Here is a 17,222-nt window from a genome sequence, read left to right as displayed (position 1 = left end):
AATGGGGTATGTGATGGGGTTACTACCTCCTAGTCCAAAGAACTAATTTTGGTACTATTAAAGTAACTTTTGCTATTGTTTTTTTTTTTGCTCCTGAGCACAGTTTTTTCCTCTATTATATGAGCTGTACATTTACACTTTGTTCCAAGCCTGGATGATGGACATAGGACCATTAGGCATGTAAGCATTGTATCTACAATTGGCACTACCCACAATATGCAGTGAGGAAATGTGCAAAACCATTGTAATCAAATACTATCTATAAACTATTAAAGGGGTTGTCCAGTTGCAAACTATTGATTACCTATCCTGCAAATAGTCAATCAGCTGGGGTCTGACACCCTGGATCTCCATCAATCAGCTGCTCACTGGGCCAGTGTGCTTGTGCACTAAGTTAATTTCTGCAGGATATGATACAATAAATAGCACCATTGAAAAATACAACTCATCCTGCAAACAACAACTCTCAGACAGCAGTAATGATGGATAAATAAGAGTTATGATTCTTTGAAAGTGAGGAGGAAAAAATGAAAATTAATAAAAAGCTGCAGTCCTTAAGGGGTTAAAAGGGTTGTACCATAATTGCAATTCATCCCCTATCCACAGGATAAGGGATTACTTGCTGATCTGTTGGGGTCCCACCGCCGCGCCCCCCTCCGATCTCTCTACTGTCACTGTGACTGTAGTGTACAGCTTGCTAGTACCGTATATGGACACTTCTGTACGTTTTAGGTGGACATCGGTTTAGGTCAGCTCTTATGGGATGACTGTGGTTTTACTTTAATTCTAATTTAAATCAATCAAGAACTGGATATCAACAAAAATAGCAAAAATATGATTTTATTTCCTTCATATTCTTATATCAAAGATTCTCCATTTTTCCTTATTTATGTAATAACCATTTTTTTGAAACACAATTTCAAGATGAGGTTCTAGATGTCATAAATTAAGAAATTAATTGCAAAAAATACACTTATATACAAACTATAGAGTAAACGTTTCATAGAAACTAGTTGACAAGAATACAGAAGAAACTAGAAATGTTCTGAATATCAGAGCATGAAAAAATATTCTACAGTGTAACCGTTCGATAAAGTGTGGACCGAGAGTCAAATGCATTCAACCCAGAGATAAAGCAATATGCAGTAGGGTCTTAAAGCACCGAACAAAGATGGCTGCACCCGCTTCTCCGCCTACGAGATGCACATTGTACATTAGTCCAAGAGGCTACACCTGTTTGATTGACCTGTTCAAGTGTACAGTGTATATCAGGTAGTCAGAGAAGCGATTCGGCCATCTGGTTGTCAGGGCCGCTACAAAGGGAACCTGTTAGGTCTCTAATGGGGCTGCGAACACTCCAGTTTAGTGACAGACCCTCTGATTTCAGCGATCTGCCACTTATACTGATTGTTTCAGGAGTTTTAGAAAACTTACACTTCAAAGTTTACAGCAAGCCACACAGATGAGTCCGATGCAGCTCGTTAAAGGGGTTTTCTGGGCAATTTCTACTGATGATCTATCCTCAGGATAGGTCATCAATAGTGGATTGGCTGGGGTCCACCACTTGGGACCCTGGCCCATCAGTTGATGGGGCTCCCGCTATCAGAAATATAACACAGTGTACAAAGCAGAAGCAGACAGCTCCAACCGTTGTGTAGTGGCTGGTGCTAGTATTTACAGGCACAGCTGTCATAAAAATCAGTAAGAGCTGCACCTGCAATTACCAGCATTGCCTACTATACTGGGGTTGGAGCTATCTGCTTACGCTCTGTACATTGTGTTGTGTTTCTCACAGTGGGCGCCCAATGAACTGATAGGTTTGTGTCCCGAGTGGTGGACCCCAGCCAATCAACTATTGATGACCTGAGGATAGAGGATCAAAAGAAATTGCCCAGAAAACCTCTTTTAATATTCATATTTTCACTGCTCACCTGCCCTTCCTACCACTGATTGGCAGGTATTATTGTGTAAGCAGAGAGACTTATCAATCAGTGGCAAGGGCTGCAGGGTTAGGAGTAAATATATGAATATTGATGAGCTGTACCAGACTCATCTCTGCTGCCAACTTTGAAATCAAAGTTATCCAAAACTCCTGTAGTGATTAGTATACGTGACAGACTGAGGAAATCAAGTGTGTTTATCACTAGACCGTATTGGCCGCAGCCTGGGCACCATCAGGGACCTGACAAGTTCCCTTTAAGTATCAAAAAAGGTTTAAAAACTGGGTAGAAGATGCAAACTGGGGACATGTATGAATACACAATGGTGGTATTGCTTAACGCCATTGAAGCCTCTTCCTCAGTATTTGCAGAGGCCACACGTCAGGAGCGATGAGCAGACTTCTAAAGTTTTGCCCAGAGAGACGTTACAGGCAGTTTTTAAACCTTTTTCTGTATATATTGTATATATGTCCACCCTGGAGGTTGAGATGGTCAGTTGGGCTTGGCTGCATCTGGCATACAGAGAACTCTCTCTTATGCAGGACCCAATCTACACACCCTAGCACAAGATATGGTCCTACATATTTTATTCTTATTTGGTTTGCTCCACCTTCTTTTCTCCATACCATCCAAGTTCTCTTTAAACTCCTTCTAGTGGTGGCTGTAGGCCACAAAGTTAGAACTTATAGCTGAGGATTTATGGAGGCCATTAAAAGACTCTACATGATCCCAAAATGCATGAGTTTGTTTTATTCTTGGTGGCGACTAGACTCCACTATCTTCCGCATGGATTTCAATCACGCCACATTATCTGTACCACCTGATGGTTCAGACCTTGGAGTACATGTTTCAGTCTAGGTTGAATTACAACTAAAAGTGATGCCAACCTTATATCCACTTTTCTTTTTTCTATTCTTGACCCTTCAGAGATGGTATGTCCACTTCCAGCCCTTATCTAGATTCTTTCGACAACTTTTATGAATGCTGTTGCCTGCCCAGTTCAGAGTTAGCTTTGCCCTCCAGCTTATAGTGTTGACCGCATTCTCATCCATAGTTTTCAGAAACGTTACTTGTGTTCTGTACTAAGGGCTGTAATTCCACAGCAACACTTCCATTAGAATTTACAGATTTTAGCTTGTCCTCATTGAAGAGTTTGTCCCGGATTTTGTTAGAGAGTCGGTTCACCTGCTTATGACCAAGTTTCTTGGCATTGTTCCCTGCAATTTCCTTTAATAACTTTTCAAGATATATCGGCAAATTATAGACTGGGACTAAATTGAATGGTTTGGGAACAAAGTTCGGATGGGAAGGACCTAAAGTGGCAACAACATATCGCCCGTTGGCCTTTTTGTTATAAAAATCAGACTCTACACAGTTTAACACCGCTCCAAAAGAGTGGTACGGATCTGGGTCATTGCATTGCGTTGCATCCTGTGCCTGCCATGCATTGTACTTTTCTCTGGCTCCTTCAGAGAAGAGGAGGATAATCAAGCCTCCCTTCTCAAAGACTAGGGATTTTTGCTGGTGGTACCAAGGCAGGGGATTAATTTCACTCATTTTAATACGATGCCACTGGTCTAAGATCACGTCCAACTGGAGATCCTTCAAAGAAGAGGCAAATACCCGCACTAGGTGTTCATATTCTTGGTTGTCCGGAGAATAGAGAATTAAGACTCTACGGTTATTGAAGATTTCACCTAAGGGTGACAAAAATGTTGGATATTGGAAATGGTTGGACATAGTTGGATATTGAACGTTACATAGGTGGGTCTGACATTCATAGACTCTTCTCCCACGATACACATAGGACAGCAATGTTACTTGACTCCTCAATAAACATCTCATATAAATGGTGTGAAGAGGATGGTGCTACTTAGTGTTACTTTACACAGAATGACTATTGGGAATATACGTTTTCATTCAGAAGTGATAGTTGTTCAGTGAATGGAGATAGAATGTGACAGAGATCTCTTCCGGGTGCCTGCCTACATTCACTGTCAACCAGTAGTCATTTAAAGATGAACCACTGCCTGTTTACACTGAGCGAGAGTTGCTCACTAGTCACTTCGTTTTCAGTGAGCTACAAATGAGCATTTTGTGTCTCAGTACCCTATCGGGTCCCATGTTACATGGGACAACTATAATGGAGGATCACTCGTTTTAGCGATTTTTCAGCTAATAGTTATCCCATGTAAAGCCACCCTTATACTTAAAGACGTATTCCGGTTAGTGGCTGTAATTTGGTGAGAAATAATAGCTCAATGGGGGTCTGGACACCAGTCTATCAGTTCTCACCTATCTAATGAATGGGTGAAAACTTACAACTATGGCCACTAACCAGAATATCCCATAAAGGGAAACCCCTGTGATGTGATAGCCAAGGGTTAGAGAGTCATTCTGTGTCTTCAGTGCCACCACCATCCCTCCAGGACTCAAGAACTGGATGAATCTCCCAGAAGGGATAGTCAAGGGTTTCTAAGTCCTTGATTTGTACCATAAGACAATATAGATCTACAATTTGAATGTGGCCTAAACTATAAGGCAAAAAATAGAAGACACACCCTGTTAAGAGTCCCTAAAATATGATCTATTGTTAAAAAGCATCATGGAATTGCTCTTTAAAGGGGTTTTCCAGAGAGAAAGATACTCTGATCCAGTTCTACAACAGTGCCAACACTTCGACTTCTAGCTTATCTCTGATACAAGATCATATGGTATGGGTTTTTTGTTATTCGTGATGTCAATGGACGGGGCTAGTTGACTGGCTTATTTCTCATTCCAATAACTAAGGGGGCAACTACACTGCAATATTTTGCCTCTGGTATATGATGCTCGGAGTTCTGGTCAGGAGAACCACAGTCAAGCCAAGACATACTTCCATACTCCATAGGTAAAAAGGATGCAAAATACGTCAGTGTGGACAGCCCCTAGGTTCTCATTAGTGGTGACAGGGAAGGTGACAGATCAGTCATTGAAATAAGCTAGTCAGCCCCCCTCCGATGACATCACTGACAACCAAAGGTTCATATCATGTGACCAGGTGTCGGAGCATGGTTGGAAATGAAGGCGCTGAACCCAAAGGCTCAATGTCCATGGGCAAAATGGATTTATGAAATTCGCACGGGTGTCCCGCATGCGTGATCCACGCCCAAAGGGAATCATTGGACATCCGCAGGTATTTAAATACCTGCAGATGTCATTCTTTCCTGGCCCACGGATTGCACGTGCGGGAAAGCATCTGCAGCATGCTCCATTTTGTGCGGTTTTCCCGCACCACAGCTTTCATTGAAGCCTACGAAAGCCGTCCAGTCCCGCGGCACATGCGCAGCTGTATTTGTGCTGCGCTGCAGGACCACAGAGAGCAGGGGTTCAAACAAAAAAAAGTGTGCGCGCCGCATGCGCGTGGCACGCTGCCAGTGTGCCGAGCACATCCGCCGGGCCGAAGAAAAAAGATCTGATCACGACGGAGGGGAGACCCGCAGCGTCCGGAGAGGTAAGTATAATCGATTTTGAGGCCTCATGTCTGCGGGAAAGGAGGGACCTTCTGCGGGATTCTGCATGGAGAATCTGTGCAGGCCCGAATTTTCCCTGTGGACATTAGGCTAAACTAGATCAGGGTAAGTATCTCTCTGGAATATCCCCTTTAAAGATAAACATAGCGATACAGTTCTGAGGCTTCTGGGAAACTACTACAAGACCTGTAGGAGCAAGGTAAGACCTGCGCACTAGCAAAGCCTGAACTGCAATCAAGGAAGCTGCAATTATCAATTCTAAGAAGTCTTAATTATTCTGATATTCTCGGAATGTATTAGTCAGTTTATCAAGACTATGCAAATGATAGCATTAGAATTAGTACTTACTGAGGGATCTTTCTGCAGTCATCGACTTTAACCACTCTGGAAAACAAGCAACAATATCATTTTTAAACATTGCCATGGGCTCTGGCGATTCGCTGACCTCATCTTGTATCACCTCTGGCAATTTGCTGATATCACCCACGAAATTGTAAACAGCAAAACAATTCACCCACAGCAGCCACTACAGGAGGAATGCGGTATTACGCAAGGAAGGCGCGACCATGTGAGCTTATTTGCATACACTATTTTCCAGTAATCATCGCCTGGCTTATGCCAACTTGGCACTCTCCACAAAGAAAAAGTTTATCCACCCACACCCATGTTTTATCAGGCAGGGTGAAGGGCATTAGAGAAGAAGCCAATCTGACTTAGCAGCCCTCACTCTGACTAGTAGACAGGGACCCAAACAAAGTATCTCTTTCTATGATACCTAAATGCCCTAGTAGGGTATAGGGACAGATGTGATCTTTTAGAGACAACCTCTTTAGCGGCTCACTCACACGAGCGTACCATCTGTGTAATTTTGTGAGTGTAATACGCGGTGCTAAAAGCATTTACATTAGGCCAATCAGACCTGCATTTTTCGTCCACGCAAAAAAAAAACAAAAAACGCAGCATGTCCTATTTTGGTGCATAATTCACACCTTTATCATAGTCTGGTGCATAAAATACGCAGTAAATACACATGTTACAGGCGTACTAACTGCATATTACGCACATAAAATGATATATGCAACTTTTTTTTTGTGTGACCGAAATGTCTGCGCAAAATATAGAAATGTGAACATACCTATTGAAATCAATGGATTTTATTCACTATGTGTTACACGCGCAAATTCTGTGTGCACAAATACGCCCATGTGAAGTCAACCTAAGCCAAAGAAAACCCTCTAGGAGCACATTTGATTGTGGGCCTTACAGGAACAGCAGCTACAGTATATATATATATATATTATGAAACAAAACTTACTTTTGAGATTCTCGTTTTTGAGGAGTAGAACCAGCAGCACGCAGGCGACGGCAAAGAGGCACAACACCCAGGGCCAGATCCATGTGGACCTGAGGTCTAAAGAAGAAGCACAGAGATAGGAATTATTAAATATGTATATAATGTATGGCAAGCAGTCAAATAACCATGGGGCATAGTTACTTATGCCAGTGTTTCATACGCCAAGCTAAGCAAAGTGTCAGAGAGGCGCAAACTTCTTAATACATTTGCTGCGACTAGCTGCATCTTGGGGTCCGTCAGACTGAACCCTACTCCAGTTCACAGCTAAGATAGGTTTCAGGTATAATGGAGCTGAAACAGTGTTACTACATCCAGCATCTGATCATGTCTGCAAAGAAGAGGAGTCAGGGAGAAGAATATAAGAGCTGTTCCTGCATCGGCAACATGATGGCACGCTGTAGGTAGTAATACTGTGCTCCACAATAAACTGCTATTCACTCATTACTACCAGCAGGGGCGTAACTATAGAGGGTGCAGGGGATGCGGTTGCACCCGGGCCCAGGAGCCTTAGGCCTCATGTCCACGGGGAAAATCAGATCCGCTGCAGATTCTCCATGGAGAATCTGCAGCGGGTCCCTCCTGCCCCGCGGACATGAGCGCTGAAAATAACAATAAATAAGAATAAACTCACCTCCCATCCGCTCCGTTTCTTCTCTTCGCTGCGGCGTCATCTTCTCTCGTTGCGGCCGGATCTTCTTTCTTCGGCTCGGCGGATGTGCATGATGACGTCGGTGACGTGCCCCGCGCATGCGCCGGGCCGAAGCAAAATGATCCGGCCGCGACTGAGAGAAGATGGCGCCACGCCGAAGAGAAGAACCGGAGCGTGTGAGTACAATCTGATTTTTGTGTCCCGCGGATCCGGACGGCTTCCATAGGCTTCAATAGAAGCCCGCGGGAGCCGTCCCCGCGGGAGACCCGCATGAAAATGGAGCATGGTCCAGATTTTTCCATGCTCCATTTTTTTTAAAATCACTTTTATTGACCATCCGCGGGTATTTATCTACCCGCGGGTGGTCAATGCATCCCCATGGGGTGCGGATCCACGCGCGGGAAAAGAGTTAAAATCCGCTGCGGATTTTAATTCTTATTTTGCCCGTGGACATGAGCCCTTAGGAGGCCCATAAGGCCTCTTTTCTCCATATAGGTAGCCCAGTACCATGAATAAAGCATTATAGTTGGGGGCCCTGTTACAGGTTTTGCATTGGGGCCCAGAAGATTCAAGTTATGTCTCTGTGCAGCATGGTTTAGGTATGGGTATGGGTACAGATACAGATAGAGGAAGGAGGCCCCAGCTCACCTTTTGCATCAGGGCCCCTGAGCCTTTACTTACGCCCCTGACTATCAGGGGTCACTTTGTCAAAAAAATCCAGCCCCTAGAAGGAGTTGTTGGTTTGTTACACAACTCAGCATGCAGTTACATCTCAGTCAGGTATGCAAATGATTAGCGTGGATTAGATGAACGGTCTTGCCACCTGAGGCCCTAAAATTGGTTTTCCGCTTGGCCTATAAAGGCTCTCAGAGGCTCCTTGTGTGTAGTGACCTCTTCTTCCGCTTGTGTGGAGCTTGTTGGCCACTAGATGGCTCTACGACGCAGAGAAGAGATGTGACCCGTTACCAGAGTCTGAGAGGGGCGCATTATTAGGATGGGAGAAGCTGGATGCTCATATTGTCGATTTGCCGCCACTGGGCCGTTCTGACCAGACTGTTAGAAGGTGTTGGGACCAGTGGATGTGTGAGGGCACACAAAGTGACCAGGCTCTGGATGCCCTCAATAGAGCACCAGTAGAGAGGATCGTCTGACGAGTATAATTTTGGGCATTGATGACGAACATTTTCATGTCTGAAGACCTTGGGTAAGCGCCTCAATACTGACTTTGCTGTGGAGCAGCACACTGCCCCCTGCTGGCGTGATGGTCTGGCGGGCATCGCATACAACAGTCGGTCCCCCCTAGTAGTGGTACGAGAGACAATGACAGCTCAGTGATATGTTCAGGACATCCTGCAGCCACATGTGTTCCTCTCATGGCAGCTTTCAAGAGGCAGCAGGATAATGCTCGGCCGCACACACAAGGGGGTCACAGGAATGTCTCCACAACATTGTCACACTTCGTGGTCTGCCCGGTCACCAGATTTATCACCAGTAGAACATGTATGGGACCAACTGGGACACCAACTCCGACAGCCTACGAGTTTGCATGATCTAGAGGCTCAATTACAGCAAATGTGGACTGATATGCTGCAGGATACCATACAGAACCTGTATGCCTCTATGTCCACCTGTATAACATCTTGTATCCAAGCTAGAGGTGAACCAACAGGGTACTAGAGCCTCCATGCCCACCCGTATCACATCTTGTAGACAGGCTAGAGGCGACTCAGCAGGGTACTAGAGCCTCCATGCCCCCCATATCGTATCTTGTATACAAGCTACAGGAGGTACAACAGGGTACTAGAGCCTCCATGCCTGTCTGTATCACATCTTGTATCCAAGCTAGAGGTGGTACAACAGGGTACTAGAGCCTCCCTTCAAGGGGTCGGTTTTCCACAATAAATGAACCTTTTGCTCTGATATTGTAATAATTTACTTATAACAACGTTACAGTCACACATAGAAAGTTTCATTCCGCTCCGACAACTTCTAGGAGAGGGATTGTTTTTGCATATGTATATGATTTCCTATTTTATAACTACATTAATTAAAGCAGTAAAAAATAGACCACCCCTTTAAATATTTAAATTATCTTCATTAATAAATAGGTTATTTGTCACAGGATTATTTTTTCTATTGTATTTTCACAGAGTCGCTCTTGTTTTTATATGACTTGTTCTATTAGCTTATTAGATAAAGGGCGTAAATTACTTTGTTTTACACCATTGTATATGTGGACACAAAACAGGAAAACTGAAAGAGAAAGACAATACGTTTCCAAGAAATGAGACATTGGCAGGAAACAGAGACACGCGTCTCCGGATAGAATGTTTTTATTATGTTATTGACTTTTCCATGCATTGTGGGTGTGTGTGAAACAGTATTCATCTATCACACATACAAGTCAGGCTCACCTCAGACATCTTTGTGGCATTTATAGAGCAAATAAAACATTCCGCCCTGGCCCGATATTCAAAGAATAAAGAATTATAAATTATGTAATATAGTCCTACGTGTTTTGGAGCCCAGGCGAAGGTAGCAGGGACATAGCTATGGAAGATGCAGAGGTACAGTTGCACCTTGACGCATCAGGGAACCCAAAGGCTCCTCTGCTAGAATGAAAAGATACCAGTATTATCAATGGCACAGGTAGGTGGGGGCTCATCTGTAACAGATTTTCAATGGGCCCCAGGAGCTCCACGTTACACCTCTATATGATAGTATATTGGCTTTCTTGTCTCAGTAGGAAAATTGTTAATTCAATGCTTACCCAGCAAAAATCCATGTTCTATGTACTTTTACACCAAGAACCATTGGCTCCTGTATAGTGTTGTAGAAAGCCCATGGCAAAGATTAAAATGAGCCGTCCATTATGGTGCTAGATTTTTTTGCCACCCAGGACAGAAGATCTTGGTGTTTGTTTTTTTTCTTAACACCCTCCCCTTAGTGACGGCCAATACATCTTTTTACTGACCTCACTAATCAGCTTTAAATCTGCACATACATCTTCTTAAGATGGGGGAGTACTGACAGCCAGGCTCCTGCTCTAACCACCAGTAGCAAACATCCTGGCAGTTGAAGCCTTTACATGCCACAATCAATAGCAACTGCAGATGTAAGTTGATGACAGGGAAAGGGGGACCCTTCTGTAACCCGTCAGCACCAAACAACGGGTTCCCATGGCAGCCAGAATCCTGACAGTGGCCTCCTTGTCTGACATGTAACTCAGTTTATTATTAGACTCTGCTGGAGGCGGGGTATAGGTCCTGTCATAGGCTTAGTAGAAGGCACTACATAAGTAATGCAGTGTATTATCCCACTAGCTGAAGAAGAACCCTGCGTAGGTTCAAAAGCTTGCTATAACATCATGTATTTTTGTTAGCCATTAAAAAGTATCATATCTACAAGATTACTTTGGTTTCTCTCATGGAGAATAATCACACTTTGCTCTTCTGGCTAACATGGTACCAGACTTTTTCTTTTTAAAATTGACTGGGACATCGGAAAACTTTTTTTTTTAAATCACCAAAAATTATTTAAGAGAATAGATCGTTGGGGTTGTAGGACTAGGATCCGGTACTAGCGGCCATCACAGACATAATACTTGACCCTACTGAAGAAGACCGAACTGGGCAAAAGTCATGTAATCAAAATGTATTTCTAGGCAAATATGCAGGATAAGCATTCAGTATATCAGTACATATACAATACTATATACTTACACTTCTCCACACTGCAGGCATACAGCTCAGAATCTTCACCCGATTTAAAGATCTGTAAAGAAAGGTAACGATCGTATGAACTTGTAAGGGCTCCTTCACACAGGTCTAATTGCGCACGCAAAATTAACACGCAATACTTGATGTCAATGGGTTCTTTCTCATTTCCTTTTTTGCACGTGCATTTCTCACGCATGGAAAAAAATAGGACCTGCTCCATTTTCCTGTGCATTTTCACACCCAAGTCCCCATAGAAGTCCATGGGAGGTTTGCAAATGCCTGTGCAATGCAAACACAAATGCGTAATACGTTGCACAATTACATGAAAACAAACCCATTTGGATCTCATTGGGCTAAATAGCCATTTCATGCGCAAAAAAATACAGTACTATGCGCAGAAATGCGTGCAAATCAGCCTTGTTTATAGCACTAATGCATTGCGCTGAAGCAGGCACATTTGCGCATACGCCCATGTAAAGGAGTGCTAAGGCAGATAGGACAGATCTGATCAATGGGTACAGGAGGTCTCCACTCCAAAGATGAAATAATGACTGAACTACAGAACAACTGCAGCATTATAAGGCTAACTTCAAACATTAAAAAAAAAATCACTCATGTGTATGACCCTATTCAAACGGGGTTCATATTTGTGTGAGATGTGTGCTTCTCGCAATGCACAGATCTCACCCGATTTTTTCGGCCGTGTGAAAATGGCCTAACACTATTGACTATGGGGGAATTCATAAATACGTTTACACCAGGCTTCTGTTGTTAAACATTGCCTACTTGCACAAAAATTTGCAACTTTTCTACTTTTTATGCCACCGTTGCCACTTCTGTAAAAAAGTGGACATGGCTCGGCCCATCAAATTCACTATGATTTAAGCCAGAAGTAAACTATGATTTGGCGTAAATTATAGTGCAAGTATACAATAGGTTTTTACCTGCTGTAGATATCAGAAAGTGCTGCACAGCCGTCCTGATATGCGCCAAATATAATAGGAGGTGGATCTTACTCCACCATCAGTTATCTAAGACCAGCGTGTAAAATACCGGTCTTAGATAAATGTGCCCCTCTAAATTCAAGGGGTTTCAGGTCTTCTGTAAATAAAGTATAATGAAAAATTCTACAGTATTCTAATATACTTTGTATTATAGTTCCTCTGCATTTTCAAGATCTCTGTTTACTGTCAGGGAATAGGAACACCATTGTGAGATCATCTCAAAGCACTTTCTTGACTGGATACAACTAACAAATGCACAGCTGTGAGAAGTATTTGTTACTCTCACCTCCACTGACCACAGCAATCAGCATCCTCCTGCCCATCACCTTCTGTGCAGCAGACACTAAATCACTTGTCTGGCTGCTGCCTGTGCCTGTAGGGTGCATATACATGCTCTGAACCAATTCTCAATGCCCAATATGCGCACCCAGCTTTTCCATCCCTAGCCTATTCCACCCATTCCCAGTTTAAGACACGTGCACCCACTAGAAAGTACTATAGCAATAGGTTCCAATTATTATATTGAACGTGTTCTGTAATTTGCTCGGTTTTGACCCTCCGCTTGAATATCCAGCTTTCCCGTTCTCTGCCTGTCCTGGCCTCGGCCTCTTTACTAACTGCAAATTCCCTGAACACGCCTTACACTAATGTTCTCCCTGTTTACCATATTGCATGAACTCATCCTGTCTTGACCTTAACCTGTTATCTGACTCCATCCATGCCTGGTACCATGATCTGATGCCTTTTGACTTGCTTAAGTTATGGTACTAAGTCTGTTCCTGAGGTAACGTCCAGAAAGTTCGCTGCAGCAAAGACCAGAGAGGGGCTAAAGGGTAAAAACCAAGGGGCTTCTTGGAGCTGCCTTGGGATTAGTCCAAAGTTAACTCAGTCCGTGACACGATGGGTTCACACCCAGTATAAGATCTGTACAAGATTTTATTCTCTGGATGTAATGAAGAAGGTTCACATTTAATGACAGCAAACAGAGATTCTGATGACAATAAGAAATTGAAACAAAAACTACATATATGGATATTAGTAGGTTGTAGAACGTTTCAATATACAATTAGTAAATCTGGAAGAACCCTTACATCTAAAGTGATGGTCTATTCTTACCATCATACATTTGTGTGTAATGACATCCTCCAGTATCTTCTTATCAAGGAATTGTAGTCTTTCCATCTGGAGGAAGAATGATAGTTAATAAGGGTGAACGTGTATATATGTTGAATTTATTATATTTACTATAATGCACTTCCATATGCAATAACCAGTCCTCACCTAGGTGGAGAATGGACAGTAAAGGTGCACAGCCCTTCTGGAGACCTGACCCATGCTATCAACTCTGAGCTTAATTTGTTCAGATCTCTTTTTCACCCAATGATAATTACCAGTTTATCATGTACAACAGTTTGGGGAGGCGGGCGGACCACTACCAGTGGAAGAAAGAAATAGTCCATTATTTGAACCCACTCATGGAGGGGTTGGCTACCATTCCAGTCTTTGCTAATGGGACCCCATGGTTACTTATTAGCAACATTCTCTATATATCAGAAGTAGGGTTTTCTCAACAGGACATCATGTGATGTTTCTCACAAGAAAGTTACTGGACTTGAGTGGCCTAATGGAACTTCCTTTCCATTAGAGACATTGAGGAAGATTTACTAATTTGATTATCAAAATTGGCGCCATTTAGTATAAATATATCATGAGACAATACAGAGATTTCTCCTATCATCTACTTATACCCAGGACTTTGACAGTTACAAGGGGGCGCCCTCTACATCTAGAAGAAAGAAGGTTTCTACACAGACATAGAAAGAGGTTCTTTACTGTAAGAGCAGTAATACTGTGGAACTCTCTGCCTGAAGACGTGGTGATGGCGAACTCAATACAAGAGGGGCCTGAATGCCTTTCTTGAGCGATACAATATTATATGACATTATCATTATTAACGTCAAAAGGGTTGGTGATCCAAGAGTTATTCCGATTATCAGATTGGAGTCGGGAATTAATTTTTTCCCCCTAAAATGAGGAAAACTGGCTTCTACTTCATTGGGGTTTTTAGGCTTCCAATTTGTCACGTATTGTGCTAATCCAAGCGCTCTCACCACTATGACCGCTTGTCTCAGCAGAGACTTGATCGATCACTTTAGCAGGGTTTCAAGCACAGAGTCGTTAGAATACAGGTGAATTTGTACCCAGCTTTCCCAGGCTTCTGCATATATGCAGAAAAAGCTCGAATCACCCCCTGATCTGGTCTAACGCCTCCAGCACTCTACAATACCTACACACAATCGCTGCCACCATTAGCTTTTGTTTCCCAGGTGATCTGGAACCTGGATTAGGAATTATTAACAGAATCTTCAGAGTTATGGCTCGTTTTAAAATGGACAAGGTTTGACTAATAAATTGCAGATTTATTGTACAGCAAAAAAACTACCAGTGCTAAATATTTATATATATACCAAAATATACAGAAAAGGATATTACAATGGAGATAAGGTTGATATATACACACACAACAGACAGTACCTGAAATAAAACAAGGAGTGAGTAAGAGAAAGATACCAGATTTGGAATATTCGGCCCAAGGTTCTGAATGTGCGGAGTCACTGGAAACACTGGCATATTTCCGGTCATGATTGTTACTACTCAGCAATACCAAACATGACACAGAAATTATAACCAGGTACGTGGATACGCCTTTTGAGGGTGTTTTGGGGCTTGCGCCTCAATGACTTTAGATGTGTTTTATTCAGCTGGCATGACCAATTCCGAAAATATAATTCATATCAGGCTAGAACCTTCACACGACCAATAATCCTAATTTACATTTATAGATAATTTAAAGAGGCTGCCATGCCTTGATGGGCAATTAAGTTAATTACTTCAATATGTGATATTTGTGTGCGCAACTGCACAGGAAAACAAAGTATGCTGCACATTTTTTTGCGCGCATGAATGGATTATGGATTCTATGCATTGCGTATTGCACACAAAATTTGCGAGCGCAAAATGCTACGCAAATACATTTGTGTGACACAGGTCTAAAACACACACTTACTTGTGCATATACCCAAGCCTATTTTAAAAATATGCGGTACAATGTAAGTGGAAACGTGCTTATGCCGTGTGAGATCGGCCTAAGTCATGTTTTTTGACTAGATATTTTTGCAGTTCTCTAAAAATGACTCATTTGAGGAAGCAGGAAGGCTGCAGCTAATGGAGTAGATCGCGGGAGGCTGCAGGCGTGGGGTCCAGTACCTGGCTTGTCGAATTTTCCAATGTAATGCACTTGTTGCTTCTCACAATGCAGAAAGAAGGGTTTTGGCGCTTATGCTTCACAACGAGGTCTGTGGCTTCATTTCTCTGCTGTTGTGTCCCTGCGATAGAGAGAGCGGGATACATAACATTGTGGAATGATACGTCTGTTCAGCTGGTGAACTGACCTTGTAGTATCAAAAACGTACTGATATATTTTACTAAATATGTTGGCTGTGAAATGCATGAGCGGCACCTAAATTGTCCACACTGCTTACATCAAAATGTAGAGCTCTAGATCATACATGTCAAACACAAGGCCTGCTATTACTACTGGGACTACTATGGGGGTCATTATTACTACTGGGGCCACTAAAAGGGTCACTATTACTACTGAGTCACTATGTGGGTCACTACTAGTACTGAGTCACTATGTGGGTCACTATTACTACTCGTATGAACGAGCCCTTACAATACAATTACAATCAGCCCTTTGAAGGCAACCATAGGGGACCTTCACACTGGCGAGAGAATCGTGCGAGATTTGTGTGTTGCGGGACGCACAACTAAGAAACCCATGCTTTTGAATGGGTTCTTTCACATTAGCGATGTTTTCCTGCATGGCACCACGATGTGATGCAGGAAAAAAAAAAAATCGCAGCATGTCCTAATTTTCTGGAATATCGTCCATTGTTTTGAAAGTAATGGAAGAACATCGCGATCCTCTGCCACTGCTGTGACAGCTGCGTCGGGGGATTCCTTCAGCCCTGCAATGATGCTAGGCTGTTTTCACATGACGGCGAGGGCAATACTGGGCCATGATTCACAGTCCGATATCGCCCTTGCTAATGTGAAGGAGCTCTAAGGCTGATGTGCCCTTCGGTGAAAATGAGTTTGACACCCCTGGTCTAGAGTGTCTGCATGTATGACAGTACTTACCATTGGCAGTTAAGCAGTAGGTGTGTAAGACTTTCCCTTTAACTGACACCTTTAAAATAAAGTTACAGTTAATATATAACCTTTTATAGCAACGAATCCCCTTGACATCCCCTGACTCTATGTTCCTTGCAGGGAGATGCTATAGTGAGGGACCCTCATCCATTAGCCAAAAAGCAGCTATAAAGAGCTTCTCACTGGGGGTCTCAACTGCAAGGTGTCTTGCGATTACCTTACTATCAACTCATGAAACTGATCCCTGCACCCCTGTCCTCACTGAGGCCCTATTAAAGGGGTTGTCTGAGTTAAATAAACCCGTCACTGGGTCCTCCTTAAAATGAAAAGTTCAGCGGTTAGTCACCTCTACCCGCTTATCTTCCACCGGTCTCCACTGTGAAGCCACTTGGCAAGCTGAACCCGTTTACAAACAAGCTGCAGCAGCCAATGACAGCGCTCAGTGATCATAGTAACTGCTGTCATTGGCTGCTACAGCAGGTTTATGGAATGTCAGAGATGCCTGTAAACAGATGGCAGAGACCAGCATTACCAGAAATCGGAAAAATCGCAGCAAATTCTATTTTTCTGAAATTTGGTAGAAAAGTCGCCCTACTACTTTCTATATTTTTATACACATGGGCCATTTTTCTCTCAGACCGAGACTGAAAAATCGTAATATGTCCAATTTTTTGGCAATATTGGCCATTATTTTTTATGGGAGCAAAAAAAGAAAGGCAGAAGTTAAAAAAAACAAAAAACTCCACTGCACATGTGTGGCGGCGCGCCGGCAGGCGCTTATGCACACATCTGCAGTGAAGAAAACATAACTCCCAGATGGATAAGCAGT

The 17,222-nt window shown here is 43.0% G+C and overlaps 1 protein-coding gene across 1 annotated transcript in view; it reads right to left on the bottom strand.

Moving 5' to 3' along the window:
* Positions 1-822: 822 nt before the first annotated feature.
* IL17RC (interleukin 17 receptor C) overlaps positions 823-17,222 on the bottom strand; it is a 60,295-nt gene continuing 43,895 nt past the window's right edge. The window contains exons 13-19 of the mRNA XM_066596753.1: positions 16,382-16,430; positions 15,446-15,564; positions 13,295-13,360; positions 11,178-11,229; positions 6,768-6,863; positions 5,801-5,836; positions 823-3,637 (exon numbers count right to left, since the gene is read on the bottom strand). Coding sequence (XP_066452850.1) covers positions 2,985-3,637; positions 5,801-5,836; positions 6,768-6,863; positions 11,178-11,229; positions 13,295-13,360; positions 15,446-15,564; positions 16,382-16,430 — 1,071 coding nt within the window. The 3' untranslated portion in view covers positions 823-2,984. The remainder of the gene's footprint in view (positions 3,638-5,800; positions 5,837-6,767; positions 6,864-11,177; positions 11,230-13,294; positions 13,361-15,445; positions 15,565-16,381; positions 16,431-17,222) is intronic.

This window comes from Eleutherodactylus coqui, chromosome 3 (assembly GCF_035609145.1).
Source record: "Eleutherodactylus coqui strain aEleCoq1 chromosome 3, aEleCoq1.hap1, whole genome shotgun sequence".
Lineage (NCBI taxonomy): Eukaryota > Metazoa > Chordata > Amphibia > Anura > Eleutherodactylidae > Eleutherodactylus > Eleutherodactylus coqui.
This window is presented reverse-complemented; position numbering and strand designations above follow the sequence as displayed.